The sequence below is a fragment of the Guyanagaster necrorhizus genome, assembly GCF_019112545.1.
Source record: "Guyanagaster necrorhizus MCA 3950 unplaced genomic scaffold BT62scaffold_7, whole genome shotgun sequence".
In the NCBI taxonomy this organism is placed as follows: domain Eukaryota; kingdom Fungi; phylum Basidiomycota; class Agaricomycetes; order Agaricales; family Physalacriaceae; genus Guyanagaster; species Guyanagaster necrorhizus.
In genome coordinates, this window is record NW_025064886.1 from 250,948 (window position 1) to 272,083 (window position 21,136).

Here is a 21,136-nt window from a genome sequence, read left to right on the forward strand (position 1 = left end):
TTCGAAACCGAAGTTTTCCCTCGGGCTCGGCTAAGATTCTCATCTTCGGAAGTGTTTAGATAGACCTCTTCTACAATGCCTTCCCTTCCGAAGGTAAGTGCCACGAGAATACAAGGAATTCCTTCCAGACTTGTTAGATGTTTCTGTGAAGCTACTCCGTCAGCTCATTGAACCGACCGACACATGTACAACTGAACAATAAAGCGGAGCTGACACGGCTAATCAATGATGAAGACCTCTTGGAAGCCATGTATGTGAAAGTGTTGACGGAGTGGAAATCATGACTGCCGAGATTCCAAAGAGAACAGATGCGAAGTATATTCCTTAACACCACACATTTGCCGCTACGTGGTGCATATGGAACGCGGTGACTTGGGCTCGTGCACAAGGCGCAACGACGTGAGCAGAAGGAACTGTAATGCCAGAGATCCGTTTGATTGATAAGTATCAACGCTACCGTTTTCAGTAACATTCTGCTGACTATTGGGCTAAGGGGACAAGAACTTGAAGAAAGTGAAGTGTGTCCCGCTTCCTCGTATAGAGTGGAACGGGATGTTCACTACGCAGTTGCCACTCAAGTGCTGATAGTATACTATACTATCTCAAGTAGAAGAACGGATGTATCATATCGCTTGCAGATCGTCTTTGAATGAACTTGGGTGAAGGTAATTGATGCTGAGAAGTACCAATACGACCGGAATGGTCAGGGAAGCGTCGAAGAAGAGAAGGTACGCGAGTTGAGTGACTGAACACATACAGCGCAAAGGCCCCGTTAAGCGGACCGAGGGTCCGATTGCGGGACCCTCTCACGTGACTGGGCCCAAGTCCGCCTCGTGTTTTTTGACAAAATCCGTTGTTTAGACCTGTCCTTCACTCATTTCATTGCCGATGGCGCTGGTGGTGTCGCCACCTTGGCTGCAAGAAGCTACCAAAAACTCTACCACGACATGGCAGGTAGACCTGGAGTCATTATTTCATCACGCCAAGGACCGCTTTCCTGATGTTGTATGGGAAGTCGGGATAGATGACCAGACGGAAGAGGTGTGGGGACACAAAGGTGAGTGCGAGGGCTCTGATGATGACAATATGGTGCTGATTTCAGCGACTACAAGCTATCGTATATGCCCGGGCGCCTCCCAGTTTCCAAAGTCGCTACTTCAGTTTCAAACCAAACACCGCGCCTTCGCCTCTTGGTTACTCATCACCAGTACCCACCACATCGGCACTTTCTCTTTCTTTAGGACTCGACGTTCCCCATCTTGGTGATGATGGCTCTCGTGCTTCGTCGCCAATGCGGGTCACGTCGCCAGCGCCTTCCTCTATGACGGGTACTATTCTACGTTTAAATACCCCAATCAATCCCGCTCTTTTCTCCAACGAACTCGAATACCTTTATACCGGCCAAGGCTTTGGAGAGGCCTTTGAATTTCTTTTTGATTCCCCGGAGTCAAGGCAGGAAGGCGATGCTGAAGAGCTACGTATCGATAAATTGCGAAAGGACCTCGTTTTCATGTGGAGGTCCCGACTATATTCTGACGTGCGTATAGAGCTCACCGGGACGTTCTCATCGTCCAATCCTGAACACACAACTGCCATCTTCTCTTCACACCGATTTATTCTGGTCTCGCGATGTTCCTACTTCCACACCGCCCTCATCTCGTGGCCATCTGCACCCTCTAAATCCACCTCTTCTGATCCTCTCGCTCTTTCACTCCCTTCGCCGCCATTTACTCCCGCATCACTGCATTTCACGCTCGGTTTTATTTACACGGGCACCCTCGTCTTTTCACACCGGAGTTACGATCTTGATACCGCCTTCCATATCCTCCGATCTGCCACTTACCTCTCGCTTCAAACTCTCTATGATGAAATACAAGCACGCATCGTGCAAGAGATGATGCACGGGCTCTTCCATGCATTCCTAGAATTCTCTGAGTACGAGCGTATAACTGGAGGTAAATGGGGCACAGGCGGATGCAGGTGTCGCCAGTGCGCCCGGCGCGCACCCCGTGTCCTTGAATTCGCACTATCAGATGACGTTAAGAATGCTCACCTTGACCGTGGAGCCCGGCGAGCACTAGTTGGTCTCTTCGGCGAGGGATGGTGTACATCAGAGTTCTCAGCTCTCCCGCAAAAGATTAAAGATAATCTACTCAAGGGTGTTGGTAAACGGACCACCCCGCAGAATGTCTTTGCCTTGCTTTTTGCCGCTGAGCATGCTCTCGGAAAGATAAATAACGTCATCGATGCTTGGGCAGATTCTGTCCGGGATATGATCCTATTGGGGCGAAAGACGATTGATAATGTATTGGCGTCCCAATCTGACGCCTGCTTCTCGCAACCTGACTGGCTCGAGCTGATGGAGACGGACGGAGTGCGATTTGAGGACGGCGAACGCGTTGATTGGATCATGGCATCCGTTAAGAGAGGGGTGAACGACAAGAATGCTGCTATTGTATATCAGACTCTGGTGTCGAACATCTTGCTCCGTCCTCATCCAATAGAGAGCGACCAGGCAATGCTCCCTGGAACGAGCCACGTACGTGTTCAGGTCGAGCAGACTAGATTGGATGTTATATCTTGGTTACGCAAACGCTGGTTGGGAGTGAGGAATGAAGGCGGATTTGAGGGACTAGAGGGATGGGCTATTAAAGAAATAAGTGATAGTGAGCATAGCCGTTCCTTTTAACTATTCTTTCTCTAATGCCGCTTAGGTATTGAAATATCTGTTGATGATCTCGTGAAGCCCGCCTTCAATGGGGCTGCAAAGAACGGTTTTCGAGCTTCCGTGAACTCTCCAAAGGATGCCGACAAGGACAGCGACATGCAGTCTATGCGTGTAAGCATCCTCTCTCGCAATCTCCCGACGCGATCGAATGCATCCATTACACCTTCCGTGCGGAGCGTGCGCACAACCGCATCGAGATTCTCTGTTGCTTCCACTTCCACCTCTGTCTCATCTCCACGGCGGAAAGTCACAGATCCGCGACCGGATTCTAAGCTCACTCCACCCAAGTCATCTTCACCTACTCCTACTCCCTCGCTCAATGAGCCAGCAGAAGAGACAGAGGCTCGCACAACACCGAGTGCACCGTTGCCCAAGAAGATAGTTGGGCCCTCATCTGTCTCTTCACGACGGTCTCTGGTATCGACTTCTTCCTCACTATCCAGACCAAAATCCACAGCATCTGTTGCATCCGTTCGGACAGTCAGGAGCCACGCTTCGACTGTGAGGAAATCAACACCTGTGTCGAGTTTACGACCGCCATTCTCAATTGCATCATCACGACCGAGCTCTCGAGTATCGACTGCAAGCACGAGCACAACGAATGATGGTGCAAGCACGGCATACAAAACGGCAACTTCGCGCTCTCGGAAGAGCTCGACAGCGTCCAATTTGAGTACTTCTTCTGTCAGGACCACAAAGTCAACGGCTAGTATGATCTCAAAGTCGCCATCCGCGAGGAGTCCAGTTATTAAGAAGGCGCCGTCTATAGCGCCGTCCATACGCTCGACTACGTCAACCACGTCAACTGCCAGGAGAAGTATTTCAGGAACACCAGGGAAAAAGGAAGCAAAAATTCATGTGCCCCCGCTTCCGAAAGCGACGCCCAAAGCTACGCGTGCGCAAAGTTTGGCGTCAGAGCACAAGAAGACGGAAAGCGTGAGCAGCACCAGCAGCAGCGCGTCGACACTCAAACGCAAGGGTTCGTCGGATACGATCAAAACCACTTCTGCTTCACCCAAAACGCCACCTACTGAACCCGCTTCCGCCGTCTCATCGACTCCATATTTGTCTGTGTCCCCTCAGGCGAAGGGCGCGACCCTAGAAATTGGTATCCCTTGCATTATTTCCTCGCGGCGGAAACGGTTCAAAGCTTACGCTCGGTACATTGGGGAAGTCGAGGGCGAGGCAGGAAGCTGGGTCGGTGTCGAAGTTCCTGGGAATTTCGTTGGCGACCTGGGTGCTGAGTGGAACGATGGCTCCTGGGGTGGCGTCCGGTATTTTGATATTGGAGGCGGAGCAGGAAGCGAGTGGGGGGATGGATCCGGATCCGGATTTGGAGGTCGACGTAAAGCCGACTGGGTACATATGCCCAGGAACGGGAACGGGACAGTCCAAGGGGTAAAGAGACCTGCTGAAGGTATGGGAGGGCGGGCGAAACGAATAAGAAGCTCGAGTCCAGCAGGCAGTGATAGCGAGGCGGCTGAGAGTCGAGGTTTGTTTGTGAGACCACAGCAGGTGTTGTATGTTGTAGATGCGATCGATGGGGATCTCTAGGGACAATTTTCCGTTGATAAGTTTTCTTTTCTCGTTTCTCAAGTTATATACTGCATACCACCATGGATTCCAAGTATCCCAACCCTCCTTATTCTGCCTTTTCTCTGTCCTTTGTCTGTTCCTTCTCCATTTAGGGGCTATTACACTAATTCTCGCATTGGTATACTTAGTTGACACGCTCATTAAATCGACGAACAACTTATTCTGCTTAAGTAGAACCAAACCTGTACTTGCTGTGATGTCAATGAGAGTTATTTCCAGACACAGTGGATTCATATGAGCAAGTCAACTTCAGATTAGCCTATGAGCACGGAGTAGCGTTGAAAAGGATGGTCTGAAGAAAGGTAGTGGTGTTTTCTTGAGTTCCTTCTAAGATTTGTACATGTGTCGATCGTGCGAACCCTGGATTATTTGTCAGGCTGTCTTCTGTAGGGTAATGGACTTCTCGACGAAGCTCATTGCACGTCGTGACGGCACAAGGAATAACATATAAGAAGCATTCCTTTCATTTTATTGCCTTCGTTCAGACCGTGACTCAACAGCCATACATATACGGAACCGAATCCATCAATACAGTGAGTACTACTACTATTGATTGACTATTAAGAAACGATCAAGAAATTACTTGCACAAATTGCCCTGATTATCTGACATGCTCATGTCTGAGATCGCCACAATACCAAACTTGAAAAGATAACAAACAAATACGCGACTCGGAGAGGTGGAGATTTTGTGGAGGTTGGAGGTGATTGGGAGTCAAAACAGCAATCATCATTGATGACTCGAGGAGCATATGTTATGATAATTGATAAACCGGTATAAACTTCGAGCTTTTCGGTGCAAGGCTGATTCATTCAACGCTTGTGCAAGAGCTTGTCTCCCTTCATTCAGTGATCGAATCCAGTCATACTTAATCGCGCCGGTGCCAGTAAATACGAAGGTGATGACTAAAAACGGAGACTCCGCTCTCCACCTGTGTTGCAACACCAGGTGGTGTCTCTATGTGCATTCCAGCTCTCTTAAATCTGTAACATTGGTGGGACGTCAGAGACTCAGTTTGCAATTCGTACCGGTTCGAAGTGAAGTTGTGATTGAATGAAGCTCGGCCACTTGCTATCACCTCCTGAAGTTCAGATTCTTGAGATTCAATTGATATTTCTGGGGCGTATAACACAAATGTCCCTCAGAAATCATCTGAAGACTGGGAATAGACATATATATCACAATTTCTCATTTGTCGCTATAAATGGCTCAGAAGGTGCCTCTAAAGGGTGTATGGTGTCCGAACCTTTCTCTTCTCTCTGTCCTTTCTCATCCGGCTTGCCTTTCCGAGCCTCTTGACCTTCAACAAACTCAATAAGCTTATGTTTGAGCTGCTACAGCGTCTTCTCCGGGTCCCTAGTTCAGTCCGTTCTATCGAATAATGGCGGTAGATTTAGTATGTACGTTGTAAAAGGAGCGTACAAGAATATTGCAATTGATGATTGCATAAAATGCATCAACAAAGCATAAAAACATAAACGTCGTTTGTCTGAATAAAACTTTCCCTGATATTACAAGATGGAATGGAGGAATATATCCAATTCAAGTTTTCTTCCCCGACACTCGAAAGGTTGTCAGCATTGGAACACTGGAGGCATATGAGCACGCTATACCTTTATGCATTCGACCTCTTCTCGATGATGGTTTAGATCTGGAAGGCTTGACCCTGGGCGTGAAAATCAGCTCATCGTCAGAAGGCACAGAGGTATTAATCCTGCGTTTCTTTCTCCTAGCCGAGGCCTTTGAACTATGTTTATCAGACACCACTAGTTTCGAGTCATGTTCCTCGTCACTATCCGCAACAATGATAACAGACGGGGACCTCTTTCGCTGGATGGCCGATGGGCCAGGCATAGCAATGGAAGATGGATTAGCCTGTCGAGGGCTCTTGAGCTTCGTTCTTTGGGGCTGACTAGGCGAACAGGTATGATCTGTGGTAGGGACAACGGCATTCGAAAGACGAAGGTTGGATGCCATGCAATTGGTCATTTCTGTTGGACACGGAAAAGGTTGACTGGAAGATGAAGCAATTTGGGACGGGGCCAGGTCAATGAATGTCGATGATCGAGTAGATTGACCTGGCTTCGAGGTTCGTTGGGAGGTCGAAACAGACGAAGAGCGCTCGTTCTGGATTTGTACATCGAATTCCTTTAGTTGAGCTGTAAGAAGATACTTTTCATTAGTACTTCGAAAATGAGAGATATAGATACTGCTAACTTTCAGTGCCCTTTATTTGCTCATTAAGCTGAATTTCATCTTGCTGCAAAATCCTCCCTACTGAGAGTTCGGTGATCTCCTCTTCTTTGGACAGACACAATGCTAATGAAACATCGCCAAGGGCTTGCGCGACGGCGAACCACTTGCGCATGGAAGCTATTAAATTCTGAGGCGTGGATAGCTTCGGTTCTGGAACCTGAATAAGCGCTTGAAGGTCGCTACTAGGATCCCTGGAACTCAGTGTATTGGCCGTCTTCTTCAACTTCTCTTTCATTGGCGTGAGCTCCTTCAGGGAAGACACCAAGCCTTTCGTGAAAACAATAGCGTTAGTGTCTGTATACGCCAGGCCAGCAATACCAAGAGCTGCTTTAATCTCCGTCCACTCTTTCACAGCTGATTCCTTGGCTTCCTTCACTCTCGACAGCTGGGTGGAAAGGGTATCGCGGTGTTCCCGCAATGCATTCCCCTCCTTCTCCTTCGAACGGCATAGCACCTCCCAACCGCTGCCGGCAACCGCGACGTCAGATAGAATGTCTTTCATGATGGTGATGAACATGGTGAGATTGAAGGGAGATAGTGCGTCGGGCGATAGAGGTTCCTTCGTGCTCTCAGGCTTGCCCTGTATGGATGCCAATGCTTGAGAGATCGACTGAGCCTTTTGTCCCTGATTGAAAAGGTTTGTTACATGCGACCCAATTTCCTTGGACAAATAAAATTTAGTATCCTCTTGGACATATTCTAGTCCAATCGTCCCCAGCGCGTTCTTCAGTTCGGCAAGTACTCCTTGGGCCTGGGCGGCGTCGTATCTGGCCTGTTTTCTCTCTACGTCGGCTTTCTTGTAATCTGCTCGGATAGAGTCCAATTCTCCTTCGAGCTTCGTGATACGCTCAGTTAGAGTATCACGTTCCCGCTTCTGCTCAGCCATCTCATTCTGGAGTTGTTGTACCTCTACCTGCGTAGCTGCAGCGTGTGACCGCGCGTCATCTCGATCCGAAACGAGTGAAGTAATCTCTTGCTCTGATACCTCGCTAGATGTCTTTCTCGAGATATCGGCGGCGCAACGAAAATCCGAGAGTTCCTGAAGAAGTTGCTGGTGGGTACAAAGGAGTTCTGCAATTTCCTCTGACGCTTGGTTAGCCCTCGCCCGTGCCTCCACCAACACACATTCACGGGCTGTCAGCGCCTTCTCGAGCTCTGCGGTACGAAGGTCCTCCGACGTCTTTGCAGCTTCTAACTGCAGCTTATGTGCCATGTGGATGCTGCTCATTGTACCGGCGAGTTCGGTGGAGAAAAGTTCCATGAGTAAGTTGGCGCCATTGTTGATAGATGTAGAACGAGGCGTATTTTCTTGTGGAGCTGCTGCCGGGCTGCCTGCAGTTTCGTCCACCATGGGCATCTGTACAACAAATGAGTAGGCGATACTTAGTCGGCCGAATTCCGCCGAAAGTCACCCTTCATGTCCGGAAACTTCGGCACGAATGCCATACCATCAGGCAGTATTAAACGCAACAAGTAAACTTTCCACCAAGACGTCGCGGTGGTGGTACTGGTCCTAGATGCCCTCCACTCTTGTCTCCAGTCTCTCCCTTTTGGAGGAAGCTTCAGACTCAGAACATTCCACTTAAGTTCCTTTTTTCTTCGAGTTCGTACTCGAGACTTCGCTTCTTTGTTAATTCACCTCTACCGGCGATGTCACTATCCTGCTTCAGCACTTTTGCTTGCGAGGAGAATAACAAACTACTAATAACGCAAGTCGTCGTTTATTCCGAACTAGTTCTAAAAATGTACTTTTATGTCCCTATTTGCTGTAGCATATTTGGGACACCTACAGATGAATGCAATACGGCGGGTTATCCATAATCAAAAACCGCGGTCAGAAGGTCCAAGAGGTTCCAAGGGGTAAAAAAAGCACAGAGATGCAGATTACGAATCCCAGACACGGTCACACGGATATATATTACGCGGGAGGGAAACGGAAATCCTCAACCGCTTTTTCGATTTTTACGAAATCTGCTGCGCGTGTCGCGTTCGATGCAACAAGGGGCATGACTCGTGACCCCGCAAGGTGCACGCGTTTACAAATGGAGGCTAGCCTGACGCGTCAAAATGTGAAATTAATAATGCTCAAAACTTTTCAGATCAGCGGTACTCAACGCTTCAAGGTGCACCTGGATTCGATTTTCAACTCCACCTTCTCTCAGCTTGACTGTTTTCTGTGGAATAAATCTGGCTTGAAGCCTACAAAAATTATTCGCTAAAAGTGCATCGCGCCCGAACCCCTCTTTCACCTCCACATCGATCGCTCAAGAGGGGCGAAGAGGGGATCAGCTGAATCCCCTAGGTGTACCCCGTGGGGTAGGGCTGTCTCACAACGGTACATGTATCGGAATCCCGCAGGGGGGCATGGCCATCCGCCCAGCTCTAGCGCATCTAGAAGGTATAAAAGGGCGTCGGTCGCGTCCCAATCTTCGCCAATCCACTCCTTCTCTTATACACTCCCGAAAACCAAGCTTTTATCTATCAACAATGCCCAACTTCCAGATCCCCAAGGTCCAGAAGGTCGCCATCGTCCAGAAGACTGGCGGCTCCATCGAGATCAAGAACGACTTTCCCGTAAAGCAGCAGAACGAGCTTGCTCCCGGTGAATGTCTTATCAAAATTGAGGCTTCAGGTTCGTGGATAATTTTTGTCACCATTTTAACGGTTCTGAGCTTCTTTCTAGGGTGTTGCCACACCGACTTGCACGCCGCTATCGGTGACTGGCCCGTCCCTCCCAAGACCCCCTCATCGGTGGACACGAAGGTGTCGGCATTGTTGTAGCTATCGGAAACAACACCACCGCGTCGTATGTTTACTCTCGCATAACAATGGATGACATTTCCTAAGTTCTCGATAGGCCTGTTCAGCTGGGTGAACGCGTTGGAATAAAGTGGCTCGCTGACTCTTGCTTGAACTGCGAGGACTGCCGCAAAGGCCGCGAACAGAGTGAGCACTTGGTATCTATTTCCCTGCCATCAACTGACTCCCTCCTCAGACTGCTCTCAGGCCAAGTTGAGCGGTTATACCGTCGACGGTACCTTCGCCGAATACGTAGTTTCCTACGTCAACCATGTGACCCCCATCCCAGAAGGTTTTCCCTCCGATGCTGCTGCTTCCATTCTCTGCGCTGTACGTTTTTCATTCCTATGATGGTATTAGTCTTTTTCTTATATCAGTTTACAGGGTGTCACCGTCTACCGTGCCATCAAGTACAGTCAAACAAGTGCTGGAGACTGGATCGTCCTTCCTGGTGCTGGAGGAGGTCTCGGACATCTTGGTGCGTCCCCTTATAAACTTTTCTGTTGGATATCAATTAACTGTCCTCATAGCCGTCCAATATGCTCGTGCTCGTGGTCTCCGCGTCATTGCTATCGGTATGTCCCAATCATACTTTTTTCCAACATATGCTAACTTCTTTCGTAGATAGCGGTGCCGAGAAGAAGAAGTTATGCTTGAGCCTCGGTGCTGAGGTGTGGATCGACTTCAAGGAATCCAAGAACATCGTCGACGATGTCAAGGCCGCCACCGGTGGGTTCGGTGCTCACTCCGCTGTTGTCACTGCTGCCCACGTAAGTTAACTATTTTTTTTCTTCCTGGATTCCCATCTGAATTTCTCTTCTAGAGCTCCGGCTATACCCAGGCCCTCGACTATCTCCGTCCCGGTGCTACTCTCATGGCAGTCGGTCTACCCGGAACATCCACCTTGAACGCGTCGATCTTCTTCACCGTCTTCAAGGTACTTACTCTCACCTCCGCTCCATTCTTGCCCGTCTGACATATATATGTCAGAGCATCAGTATCCTTGGATCCTACGTTGGAAATCGTCAAGATGCCCGGGAGGCCCTCGACCTTGCGGCTCGCGGCCAGGTGAAGGTTCACTTCGTCACTAAGGACCTCAAGGAGCTCCAGAAGTGAGTTCATCATCCTCTTTATCCTGGCAGGTGTTGATTATCCTTTAGTGTCTATGATGGAATGGCTGCCGGAAAGGTTGCGGGTCGTGTTGTTTTCGACCTCAAGAAGTAAAGGATCAGATGAGAAGACAATAAGCTAATGTAAAATTATCATTTAGTATTTATTCTACATTTCGGAGTGAAATCATTGACATTGTACACTACTTGTCTGCCTCAATCTTCCGAGTCTTCTCCATCCTGCTCTTCCTTGGTGGGTCTATCTACTAATCTAATTATTTCTCGATAAAAAGTCGTTTTGGTGTCCTGATCTTTCTCCACATTACTGACCAGTCCGTAACCGGGACAACAATACCCTATCGTGCCCGCGACTTCATAATGGAGATTACCTCCTACATCAACGCCATTACTTAAAATCTCCACAAGACTCCACATTCCTCTTTCGACGCACTCCACGGCCAAGTCCGTCGTACAGGCAGGGGGGAGATCTTCAAAATTATCCTGTCCCGTAGCATGTACCGCTATCATCATTTCTTGCGACACAGGTTCCAAGTACCTCTTCAACTGGGTGAGCGATCCATTTGCAATCATGTTCCGCAGAGCATTGGCGCAATGTTTCAATGAGTCGACGTTCTCTATGTCGATGGGAAATGTGAATCTGCGGCATGCGAGTGCGGGGGAGACAGAATCTGCGTAAACGGGTAGAGAGTGGTACGGGTTGCTGAGGGAATTATGCACAGCGTACTGCAAAAACAATTCGCCTCGTCTGTAAATTAGGGTGAGTGTTTGATATCGGGAATGGTAAGTAGCTGTGGTCCTTACGGTGAGAGTATCGCATGCTCGAGCATATACCAGTAACTCATTCTTGGGACAACTATCATTGCCTACGAGATAACCATCCGATCAGATGAAGTTCATGATTACCGTGACAGACACCCACATACCTGAACGATGGCACATAAATAAAGTAGCTCCGGAGGGGTGTCCAGAATCTCGGAGGAGAAGTCCGCGTAGACGCGATCTCCCAGCTCTGTGTTGGTAAACATGAGATCCAATTTGGAATCGTCCCTGGAGTAGTACATTTCGCGGGGGGAGAAATGCATTTCTTGGGAAGAGGTGAGGGACTCCATTATGAGGTGATTGGAGGGTATTGGAGTAAACGTGTATTTTCGACGCATCTTTATATCCTCATCGACAATTAAATAGGCTGAGATGTAGAAAATAATAAGCCTGCCATTAACCCGACAACACAGATCACTGAGAGATAATAAGCCTGAAAGTGACATCCGGAATTTTGGCAGGCCATGACAAAAAGATCTTCAGTTCAAGGATCACAACCTTGGACGTATCCGAATAAAAGGATATCAGGTACATTGCAGGTACATCAAAAGTACCGACTTGCTAGAAAAGATGTATATTAAAAATTAGCTGGAGAATTCAGAAAAGATTCAGGCATGTCAAGAGTAAGAATTATATACAGAAACAACAAATATATGTTTGAAGGGAAAGTAAGCCGACGATCAACCTTTGAAACCCCACAGCTGTATTTTTTCCGCGTTACTTCTTCCACAAAACTATCCTACAGACTCAAGGTGTTGAAAACTAGATACGATGTAAGTATACGTCAGAGAACCGTCCATAGTAAGATACTAATGATCAATGGGTTTAGTGGGATAAGCAAAGAGGTATCAAGATATGCAATAAATAAATGACTTCTCGTCGCCAAGACTGATTGGAAGTATGAATCAAGAGAAAATACCCTGCGTCTCACATGATAACACACTCCTTGTCCTCGGCCTTTGCGCCCTGGAAACCCATCTCCGCAAACGTAGTCGGACCTGATGGTCTAGGCTTATCCTGCGCAGGAGGCTGTGGCGTCGCAGCTACGCCACTGGGAATTCTACCTGCGGCCGGACTAGCTGTTCTTCTCCCAATTCCCACTGGCGACTCCGTTCTTGGTGGTTTCAATGAAGGCGAAGGCGAGGATGATGTTGACGGGGGAGCCGAATTGAAACCCGGATCTGCAAGTGAGTACCGGTTTCGTCCCTGCATCTGCTGGGGTTGCAGGCTTCCGCCGCTGTTCCCTCTGACTGGTGCAGGCATGGGACTGTTTGGCGGAGGCATGCCAATGCTGTTCTGACGTGGTGCAGGAAGTGCCGACTGAGGCATATCGATAATCGTGTTTTTGCGGATCACTTCAACGACGTTGGGATTGCCAGTGGTCGTTCCACGGCGATGGCCTTGGGGTTGTGCTTCAGATTTCAGACGAGCTTGGGTTCGGGTCCGTACAAGCTTGGATTCGGTAATGACATCGTGCTCCTGGCGGGAGAGGGGAGCGGGACGTGACTGAGTAAGAGCATCCAGTCGGTCTCGAGCATCAGTGTTGCCATGCGAATCAGCCTTAAAGGGAGGTCAGAGCAAAGGCAGCCAAAAGGTAAACCAAGCTTGCCTTTTGGTACCAATCGATGGCCTTGGCGACATCTATTGGACCACCTACGCCAACCTCGGCATAGTAACCCATAGCAAATTCAGCGCTTGACAGCCCTCGCTTTGCAGCGCGCTCAGCAAAGACCCAAGCTAAGCTTTCGTCCTTCTCAAACGAACCTTCTGATCCACACAGAAACCATTTCGAAAGTGCCATGTCAGCCTCAACCTCTCCCGCTTGTGATGCCTTGGAGTACCACTCGACTGACTGAAGAGCATCGAACTGCCAGGGGTGTTGGGCAAATTCGTATGCATGTGCAAGCTTGTACTGGGCGGGGGGATAATGAAGATAAGCAGACCGCTCGAGATGGGTACGGGCTTCGAGGGGTGGAGAGGAGCCAGTGGGTATGAGAGGCTGCAGAAGGGCTGGTGGAACAGAGACAAGGGCGAATTCGTTGAGAAGAAGGAGAGCATACACGTATGCAGGCTGCGGCGTTTCAAGAGAGGAGAGAGTAGCTGCGCGCTGTAGGAGAGGTAAAGCAGTCTGAGGTGATGCAGGAAGACCAAGCTGGCCTAGCAAATGAGCCATGCCCATCCGCTGTTGGGATGATTAGATTGGATCAAAGAAGAAAGTGGAACTGAACGCACATAAATGCTAGACTCGACACCGAACTTGACGCCACGTTCGAAACAGTCACGGGCATGGGTCAGATCGTTGAACGATTCGTAATCTCTACCCAAACGGAACCATGCCTTGTGGCATCCTGTACGAGCAGCAGACTCGAAATCCCTGAATGCGGCACGTGGATTGTGAGATACCTGGTCGGGGAAAGCACCGCTAGCAGCGAGCGAAGCGCGCAGATACAGGGCTTCTGGTTGCGGCGACTGCGACGAGGCGAGTGACAGGATAATTGGTATGGCATATTGCACTAGGCGGGAAAGATTTGGGTCCGTTATGGTGACCGGCCCAACCAGGGGCTCATTGGGCGCGGCATGAATATGCCTGTCTACGAGATACATCACGTCTCGGCACCAAGCGATACGTAAGGCAGGATCGTGAGATGGCTGTTGCACTGTACCCAGAGCAGAATCGAGCGACGGTATCGTGGGAATCGGGGCCGTGAGGGAGGTCTGTGGGGGTGTGAGAGGTAGGGGAGGTCTCGCGAAGGTGGAGAACATCGATGGCGTCCTACCGATGGCAGTGATGGATTGTGATACGTCTACGTTGGAGGGCGAACCAGGATATGGTAGAGCAAATCCAGGATTATAGTTTATTGACGACGACATTGCAGGAGGTGACATTACACGCGACATTGCGTCTAGGTCGGCGGCAGCGCTGGTAGCTTGGTGGGCGCGGGGAGCGGGGAGAGGCGTCGAGGCGTTGATGCCGACCTCGTAGGGATGGTACCGGATTTCAGGCGGGTGTGGCGGGAGCGGGGGGAGTGGCGGTGGTCCAGGAGCGGCGTCGTCGTAGTCGTAGTCGTAAGGGCGCGGAGGTACGGGGGGCAAGGACATCGTCGTCGTCGGAAGGAATTTATAACCATCTATGCTTGGCCTATATTTGGCAAATGGTACTGCCACACAGGGACGGCCGGTTTATTTTTAGCTACTGACAGTCATCGTGAAACGTCCTTCCAAGAGAGGCTTGCTCGGCCGGATTATTAGTTCTAATATTATTACTGCTGTGTGTTCGATGTTCAGCCGCCTCGTTCGTCAGCTGTGCTCAAACGTTCACATACACAGACCAAACCGAGATCTCCTTAAGGGATGAAGATAAAACTTGACCTGTAACCATATCGACGGCTATGTACCCGACCTCCTCCCGGCCTCCTCTTGGCCTCGTCGGTCAACGTGGATGCACCAAAGATCAGGTCATAATTAGTCTATCCACCTTAACATCCGAGTCTGATTATCGGAGAGCACGAAGAGCAGTTGTGTTTCAATTTACATAACAATTTCGTTGCTCTAGGTTTGAGGCTACAAAGGTCAAATCAAGGTGCTCGACTGATGGAACCGGGGATTTGGCCCTGGAAAACTCTCACGTCTTGTCTCGCTACCCTGGGGACCATCTTTATCCATCTATTATTGGGCACCGCCCAGTTGTTCTTCCATCGATGGGCCCTGACTTGTCATTATAGACCGGCACCTTTCCGCGCCCATATTCCTATCCAAACACACGATTAAGATCTGGACATTGGGCTCGCAGTCTTCCTTTATATAGATCCCGCATTCTAACGTTTGCTATTCAAGCAAGACATGCCGCGAACATCGATCAAGCAGACTTTAATTTCAGCTTTGAAACTAGCCCACAAATCGATTGTGTCCCGGACGATATATCATTATGTCCCTCAAATTTTACCGCAAGACCAGTGGCGAAACTTACTCTATGACATCTATCTGATAAGCGGTCAAACATCTTTTCATCCCTCCTGATTGTCAAAGGAAGTTCATTCCATACAGTTCGATTAGCTACAGGATATAGGTGGCATTACCCGAACCTATTAATCATTTCCAGTGAGATAAGTGTGGGAGTAATAAGGTGTAGTAGTCAGCGGTGATATAAATACATTGGAGAGCGACAACGAAAACGACAAGAAAGCAAACACAAAAATAATACATCGTGTATAGTAGTATGTATAGCTGTACGTTCGTGGATGTAGGTTCTTCTGGCTTCAGGGACGTTACAAAGCACATGTCAAGTCTAACTGTGGCGTTCAAGTCCAAGAATATAGAACCTACAAAGACCTCAGTACCTTTTAAGACGGATCATCCCATGATCGCTTTGTACCAGGATACATAGCCGTTGGCCACTGGAAATTCGAATATCCTGCATTGGGTTGTAGGTACCCCCCATCAGGCGAATAGAACATTCCCGAGCTCATGGGGGGCCTCGTGGCAGAATATCCCTCAGCATTCGTATACTGCACAAAGGAGTTGCTGAACGATCCCCCAGTCGACGGGTAAGGAGACGAGCAAGAGCTCGATGTGAATGAACTCCGAGTCGGCGAGGCCATATTTGTGTCTCGCTCCTCCTCTAGCCCACGAATTTCTTCCGTCAAACGTTGGTTTGCAAACCGCAATTGCTGCAATTCGTATTGCCAACTTGAAGCACGCGAGGTATCGAGGTCAGCAAAGAGTGTCACAGCACCCGGAGGACCGGCAGAATTGGAGGCCATGGGAGGCCCGGCACCTGACGCACTAGCATAAGCAGTTCCGTAATTCGTGACGACTGCAGCTGAAGGCAGAGGTATGATCTGGAATATCAATGGAGGTTCGCCCACCCCAGCACCGGGTGAGCTGCCAGTACCGTAGAGAGAGAATTGCACGTCGATACTCCGCCCATCCTTGGTCCGAGCCCTACCTCTGCCCCTTCCTCCACTACGATAGAACATACTGTCGATGCCTTCCAAGACAGCAGCGAGAGGTTTCCCGACGAGCTCAGCTTCTGACCAGCCCCATTCGTCTCGCAATCTGAGCCGCCGGCCTCGCGAATGACCACTGCCAACCATAAGAACAACGCCGTCACTGTTCATCGTACCCCACAGACCGTCTAGAGATGAGGCAGAGGATAGAGTTAACGACGCCATTGCTCTCGACCTCGCGCAAAGTACGATGGCTTTTCTCCCCTTCCCCGGCTCGACATATAGTCTTCCACGGCATTCCATCCAGACATACACGCCAGCCTTAGTCTGCGCTCGGAAGAGTAGGTCAACTGTCTTGGGTTTCCCGTCTGAATCTGCAAACTTGCTCGAATCACCTTGACCATGCGATGGCGTAGCCCACGAGGAGCTCTCCTTCAGTTCTCTCATCAGCGGAACGACATCTGCTGCATGGCATATGTCGCCGAGAGCCTTTCCTATTAGCTCCTCGGCAGCGTACCCGAGTACATGCTGCACCGCAGGAGCCACATAAAGGAACGCCCCCTTGAGCGAGACGACGAGAAAGAAGTCAGGTAGATGTGAAAGAAGAGAAAGGGAGAGAGGATGGTTAGAATTTCCGTCTTCTGCCTTCTCGTTATTTGATTCAGAGGCCGATTGAAGGATAGACTTTAGATGTGAGGACATAACTAGTGGTGGTATGAAGTTCTTTTTGGCCGATCCCATACATAGAGTTTGGAGATCGCCAGGGGGATGTAGCATGGGTGAAGGGGGATAGTTGACAATATAAGACCCATCCTTGAGCTTCTCCAAAATAGCATTCGGCTGCTCTGTCAGATCTACCTGGAAGCCTACGTGGTACACAACCTCGTCCTCGTCGCCGTGTGCATCGTTGACGCCTCCACGGATGGGAATGACAGTCACAAGGTTGATAAATGCTCCTCCACCCTTGCGGTAATTGACAATAGACGTCTGGCACTCCTTATCTGCGCCAAGGCTCTTCTTAAGATGAGCAACGGCTTCATTACTCGTATACTGTCGTTGTTCGCCCCTTCTGACGCGACCGTCAGGGCTTTGCAAAAAACGGCAATTCCTCCCTAGAATCTCCCGCTCCGGGTATCCTGTCAACTGGCAAAATGTTGGAGAGCAATATACAATGGGATGGTCATGCCGCCGAACGTCAACAACAACGAAAGATGATGCAAGGTCAACTGGGCCTAGCGTGACAGTGGGGTTTGGCCGAGTAGCAACACGGGCGAGTACAGAGAGAATATCGAAACCTGAGGTAGAGTAAACAGGAAGGCCAAGGGCTGAAGGTGCGCTTGGGACTGATGTGAATGTTACGGGTGAGGTATGGGACGAGACTGGCATAACCATGGCCATAGGCGGCGGCTGCGCTAATGAAGCCTGGGGACTGGCCACAGGTATTGATGCTGGCGAGGTCATCGACGACGAGGATGGAAAGTCAAACGGTGCAAAACGCGACTCCCGCTGCATGTCCTCGACCTTGTCTTGGGGCGCCAGAACCGTGTTGTAATTCTTCAATGTCGAGTACCTTGTGTAACAATAAGTGTCAGCGCCCACTCCATAGGAAGAATGACATACGAAGATAGCGCGGCGCTGCTGAACCCGTTGTTCTCCATCCACGAACCTTCACTGAGCATTCCTGGAGCCAAGACCTCAGCACCTCCGCCCGGCGCTAAGGTTGGTGGACCTGTATACATAAATTGAGGTACCTGGATAGTAATCGGAGGCCTGGAGGAAAATGAGGAGATAGAGGTCATTGAGTCGTACATCTCTCGATGGTACTGCGCCTCCCTGACGAACTGGTCGCGTCTGTAGACATTGTCCATTTTGAGACTGCCGACGTCGGTCCGGTGGTCGTGGAAAGACAAGCCAGGAAATGATGATATCAGAAAATCATATTATAATTAGGTAAGCTCTGAAATCAAAATCGAAATCAAAACCTGTTATTTTTTGCGTCCAATTCGAAATGCAGTTAAATGTGTATAGGTGGCCAAAACAAAGACGCGTTCAACTCGTCAATGTCAGAAAACATATAGCTTAACTACACTTTAAATTAATATATGCCCCCTTTCCCCTGAGACCATCCATGTGTAGATAGATGGATCAGTGAATATAAGGGCAAGTAGCAGGCGAAGAAATGCAAAATGGAATAGGTACTGGATTACCTCCGAACTAGCGTATGCACGTACATATACATCTAGACTTACGCCCTCAACTGGTTCTTCAGGTTCTGCTCAAGAGGGCCCTTAGGCCTGATGAACTGTACATAGGCACCATCCCTGAACAATTCGCATCAGAACAGCTTCCTATAGACGTAAGAATAGGTGACACTCACTGCAACACCTTCTTGTCCGCCTTGAGCTTCAGGTAATCGGCCTTGTCGACATTAGTAAAACCCCACTTCTTAGAAACAATGATCTTCTGGCGGCCAGGGAACTTGTACCGAGCACGGCGAAGTGCTTCCATAATGACAGGCGCATTAGCGTCCTTGCACCGGATGGACAGAATGATCTGGCCGATGTTGACCCGGGCAACAGTGCCATAGGGCTTACCCCAAGCACCACGCATGCCAGTTTGGAGTCTAGAGACTCTTAGTACACCAAACGAGACCACAGCAAAAGCACGCACCGATCGGCACCAGCACAGCTCAACATCTTGTTAATCCGAATGACATGGAAGGGGTGCACGCGGACACGGAGATGAAAAGAATCCTTTCCGCTGGTCTTGGTGACGTACTTATTGGCACAAATACGGGCGGCTTCCAAGGCTTCCGAGGAGAGCTGTTCATATTCATCGGAGACGAGGTGGCAGCAGAAGGGAAAGTCATCAACGGAGGCACGCTTCCTGCCGAGGTCGAAAATACGGATCTGAACAAGTCTAAGTAACACAGCTCATGGGCGGGAGAGTCATTAGATATACCTTCGGATCCGGGACACCACGATTGTACCTAGACTTGGGGTATGGCTTGTTCTTGCAGTAGCGGTAGCAGCGAGCTGGTCGACGACCCATCTGTGAAATATAATCTTGTCATTAGCATTCAGCCGTCCAACGAGCTCCACCAGATATGCGAGCGACCGTCCCAATTTGCGTCATCCAAAGTTGGCCCAACCGAATCCAACCTTCCCAGCCTCCATCCACATGCAATTTTCAGCCAGAACGCAGAGGAACAGCGCTTACCTTGGATTTCGAGTCTGTCGGTTGATGGGGGTGGATAGATGAGCGTGCAGCCGCCCTTTTATGCCTACAGGCTGGATGAGTAATGTCGTCGCAAAACTGATTGGTGATGCGAGTCGGAGTTCGGACCTTCAATCGGAGTTTTCCACAGCCACCCGCATTCGGATCTATCAAACCCCGGACGACTAGTTCACTCTGCCATGGGCTGGTGATGTCTTTTATTGCACATTTTGTGGCCGACAGACTGACCTTGACATTGGGATATTCTTATACTTTCTCGCGTGCTTACGGTATACACTACTACGAATACACACAAGGACCCCATAGTGCTTGTGCTTCTGTTTACTGCAAAACCTGGCCTGTTTGACTAGTGACTCCTCTTCCCGGGCCTCTTGATATACACTCGGATCTCCGACTGTCACAACGGTGCCAATTCTTTCAGGATTTTCATCCAAGGCTTGTCTTTTCTGAATCGAAGCTTCCACGAAATGTAGGATCTGAAATTGGGGTCTTCGAGGCGAAATTGAAAGCTTGAAAGCGTAGCATGATACAGCAAAGATACTGTCGAAGCATGCGAACAATAGTTGCCACCACGCGACATTTCCCCGGACAAAGAGATGAAGTCAATGACCAAACCCGAACACACAACATCCTGGCCTATATAATCCACAGACATAATGCCTACTTGTTTGTTCGAGCTTATTGTTCAGAACATCATGTCGCCTGTTGCTGTCCAGTTGACGACCTACTCCAACGCTGGTTCCAACGACGCTACCTACGCCGACTCTCTGATCTCGCGCAAATCGTATGCCCGGGATTTCTCCCTGCGCTCCAGGTCCGGCTCTTCAGAGGAGATAATGGTCGCGTCGCTCAAGGAACGCAATGCGACGGTGGTATCCAACAAGTTCATGATCAAGGCCAAGAGGTCCATGAGCATCCGCTCTGCAGCTACCACTCCCACTTTCCTCCGCCTCAGGCGTCCCTCAGACGTCAACAGACCCCCTTCACCTTCTCTGCCTTCGCCGGTCGTCGACAGACTTAGACGTCAGAGAAGCGACTCCACGGCGCACAAGTTCGTCAAGACTGCAGGTGTCTTGCTTCGATTCAAGTCTGTACCTAATCCACAGGGCGTAGGAAACGACCCCAGTGTTCTTCGAGCTACCTCAGCGGGCTCTGCTCCGTCCAAGCTGCCTTCAACTCAGACGCGTCCCGCCCGCTCACCAACCGCGTCACATGGACGCCCTCAGAAAGTGGAACAACTTTCGAAGCCGAGGCGACAGAAGTCCTTCGCTACCTCTGGTGATGTTGAGATCCAAGACGAGGACGAGGATCCCGAAGAGGACGAGGTCGCCAAAGAGTCCAGGCTTCTCGTTTCACGCATGAATCGTCGATGGATCCTTGAAGAATGCCGATGCCCTTACGACAAGAAACAGCTCGGAGTCTGTGTTGTGAGTGATCGTTCTCATACTCATCTCCTCGTTGAAACTGATGTACTTTTAAAGATGTAAGCCCGCCGAGCACCACGCATCTCTTCTGCGCTGAATTATTACTTTCGATTCTTGTGGATTTTTTAAATTTGCTTCATCTTTCTTGCGCCACCTTGTATTGATCTTCCTCTGAGCCAGTTGCCACCAGTATGCCATTTA

At 49.7% G+C, this 21,136-nt stretch overlaps 8 protein-coding genes across 8 annotated transcripts; 3 read left to right on the plus strand and 5 right to left on the minus strand.

The window, feature by feature from the left end:
- Positions 1–830: 830 nt before the first annotated feature.
- BT62DRAFT_964788 (uncharacterized protein) lies at positions 831–4,545 on the plus strand. The gene is made up of 3 exons (XM_043188748.1): positions 831–1,057; positions 1,113–2,666; positions 2,715–4,545. Exons 1-3 carry the CDS (start codon positions 889–891, stop codon positions 4,280–4,282), a joined length of 3,291 nt encoding a protein of 1,096 aa, XP_043041916.1. The 5' UTR covers positions 831–888; the 3' UTR covers positions 4,283–4,545.
- Positions 4,546–6,425: 1,880 nt separating this feature from the next.
- Positions 6,426–8,157, minus strand: BT62DRAFT_705256 (uncharacterized protein). Its single transcript, XM_043181951.1, has one exon. The coding sequence runs from the start codon at positions 7,935–7,937 to the stop codon at positions 6,537–6,539; it is 1,401 nt and encodes a 466-aa protein (XP_043041917.1). The 5' UTR covers positions 7,938–8,157; the 3' UTR covers positions 6,426–6,536.
- Positions 8,158–8,979: 822 nt separating this feature from the next.
- Positions 8,980–10,670, plus strand: BT62DRAFT_985772 (uncharacterized protein). The gene is made up of 11 exons (XM_043189964.1): positions 8,980–9,212; positions 9,264–9,296; positions 9,320–9,386; positions 9,438–9,526; positions 9,576–9,709; positions 9,764–9,857; positions 9,910–9,954; positions 10,004–10,149; positions 10,203–10,316; positions 10,370–10,491; positions 10,540–10,670. Exons 1-11 carry the CDS (start codon positions 9,068–9,070, stop codon positions 10,601–10,603), a joined length of 1,053 nt encoding a protein of 350 aa, XP_043041918.1. The 5' UTR covers positions 8,980–9,067; the 3' UTR covers positions 10,604–10,670.
- BT62DRAFT_992504 (uncharacterized protein) lies at positions 10,634–11,822 on the minus strand. The gene is made up of 3 exons (XM_043190341.1): positions 11,433–11,822; positions 11,311–11,372; positions 10,634–11,254 (listed from the first exon to the last, which is right to left on the minus strand). Exons 1-3 carry the CDS (start codon positions 11,772–11,774, stop codon positions 10,705–10,707), a joined length of 954 nt encoding a protein of 317 aa, XP_043041919.1. The 5' UTR covers positions 11,775–11,822; the 3' UTR covers positions 10,634–10,704.
- Positions 11,823–12,751: 929 nt separating this feature from the next.
- BT62DRAFT_929515 (HCP-like protein) lies at positions 12,752–14,435 on the minus strand. Its single transcript, XM_043185732.1, has 2 exons — positions 13,561–14,435; positions 12,752–13,510 (listed from the first exon to the last, which is right to left on the minus strand). The coding sequence occupies exons 1-2, from the start codon at positions 14,425–14,427 to the stop codon at positions 12,890–12,892; spliced, it is 1,488 nt and encodes a 495-aa protein (XP_043041920.1). The 5' UTR covers positions 14,428–14,435; the 3' UTR covers positions 12,752–12,889.
- Positions 14,436–16,144: 1,709 nt separating this feature from the next.
- Positions 16,145–18,180, minus strand: BT62DRAFT_705415 (uncharacterized protein). The gene is made up of 3 exons (XM_043181952.1): positions 17,895–18,180; positions 16,460–17,844; positions 16,145–16,410 (listed from the first exon to the last, which is right to left on the minus strand). Exons 1-3 carry the CDS (start codon positions 18,140–18,142, stop codon positions 16,175–16,177), a joined length of 1,869 nt encoding a protein of 622 aa, XP_043041921.1. The 5' UTR covers positions 18,143–18,180; the 3' UTR covers positions 16,145–16,174.
- Positions 18,181–18,190: 10 nt separating this feature from the next.
- On the minus strand, positions 18,191–19,549 carry BT62DRAFT_929516 (ribosomal protein L10e). Its single transcript, XM_043185733.1, has 5 exons — positions 19,494–19,549; positions 19,236–19,325; positions 18,945–19,183; positions 18,652–18,897; positions 18,191–18,595 (listed from the first exon to the last, which is right to left on the minus strand). The coding sequence occupies exons 2-5, from the start codon at positions 19,323–19,325 to the stop codon at positions 18,520–18,522; spliced, it is 651 nt and encodes a 216-aa protein (XP_043041922.1). The 5' UTR covers positions 19,494–19,549; the 3' UTR covers positions 18,191–18,519.
- Positions 19,550–20,012: 463 nt separating this feature from the next.
- Positions 20,013–21,081, plus strand: BT62DRAFT_705545 (uncharacterized protein). The gene is made up of 2 exons (XM_043181953.1): positions 20,013–20,938; positions 20,993–21,081. Exons 1-2 carry the CDS (start codon positions 20,168–20,170, stop codon positions 20,996–20,998), a joined length of 777 nt encoding a protein of 258 aa, XP_043041923.1. The 5' UTR covers positions 20,013–20,167; the 3' UTR covers positions 20,999–21,081.
- The last annotated feature ends 55 nt before the right edge of the window (positions 21,082–21,136 follow it).

Bases quoted from the DNA above. Each gene is read 5' to 3' on its own strand.
- BT62DRAFT_964788 (XM_043188748.1), top strand. From the start codon at position 889: ATGGCGCTGGTGGTGTCGCCACCTTGGCTGCAAGAAGCTACCAAAAAC. The intron at 1,058-1,112 runs GTGAGTGCGAGG...AGCGACTACAAG, and splicing joins AGAGGTGTGGGGACACAAAG to CTATCGTATATGCCCGGGCG. The intron at 2,667-2,714 runs GTGAGCATAGCC...AATGCCGCTTAG, and splicing joins TATTAAAGAAATAAGTGATA to GTATTGAAATATCTGTTGAT.
- BT62DRAFT_705256 (XM_043181951.1), bottom strand. From the start codon at position 7,937: ATGCCCATGGTGGACGAAACTGCAGGCAGCCCGGCAGCAGCTCCACAA.
- BT62DRAFT_985772 (XM_043189964.1), top strand. From the start codon at position 9,068: ATGCCCAACTTCCAGATCCCCAAGGTCCAGAAGGTCGCCATCGTCCAG. The intron at 9,527-9,575 runs GTGAGCACTTGG...CTCCCTCCTCAG, and splicing joins CCGCAAAGGCCGCGAACAGA to ACTGCTCTCAGGCCAAGTTG. The intron at 9,858-9,909 runs GTGCGTCCCCTT...CTGTCCTCATAG, and splicing joins AGGAGGTCTCGGACATCTTG to CCGTCCAATATGCTCGTGCT.
- BT62DRAFT_992504 (XM_043190341.1), bottom strand. From the start codon at position 11,774: ATGTCACTTTCAGGCTTATTATCTCTCAGTGATCTGTGTTGTCGGGTT. The intron at 11,373-11,432 runs GTATGTGGGTGT...GTTATCTCGTAG, and splicing joins ATTTATGTGCCATCGTTCAG to GCAATGATAGTTGTCCCAAG. The intron at 11,255-11,310 runs GTAAGGACCACA...CCTAATTTACAG, and splicing joins GAGCATGCGATACTCTCACC to ACGAGGCGAATTGTTTTTGC.
- BT62DRAFT_929515 (XM_043185732.1), bottom strand. From the start codon at position 14,427: ATGTCCTTGCCCCCCGTACCTCCGCGCCCTTACGACTACGACTACGAC. The intron at 13,511-13,560 runs GTGCGTTCAGTT...TCATCCCAACAG, and splicing joins GTGTCGAGTCTAGCATTTAT to CGGATGGGCATGGCTCATTT.
- BT62DRAFT_705415 (XM_043181952.1), bottom strand. From the start codon at position 18,142: ATGGACAATGTCTACAGACGCGACCAGTTCGTCAGGGAGGCGCAGTAC. The intron at 17,845-17,894 runs GTATGTCATTCT...TTGTTACACAAG, and splicing joins AGCAGCGCCGCGCTATCTTC to GTACTCGACATTGAAGAATT. The intron at 16,411-16,459 runs GTCTGTGGGGTA...TATGGTTGGCAG, and splicing joins CTCTGCCTCATCTCTAGACG to TGGTCATTCGCGAGGCCGGC.
- BT62DRAFT_929516 (XM_043185733.1), bottom strand. From the start codon at position 19,325: ATGGGTCGTCGACCAGCTCGCTGCTACCGCTACTGCAAGAACAAGCCA. The intron at 19,184-19,235 runs GTATATCTAATG...AGACTTGTTCAG, and splicing joins GTGGTGTCCCGGATCCGAAG to ATCCGTATTTTCGACCTCGG. The intron at 18,596-18,651 runs GTGAGTGTCACC...CGAATTGTTCAG, and splicing joins GCGGACAAGAAGGTGTTGCA to GGATGGTGCCTATGTACAGT.
- BT62DRAFT_705545 (XM_043181953.1), top strand. From the start codon at position 20,168: ATGCCTACTTGTTTGTTCGAGCTTATTGTTCAGAACATCATGTCGCCT.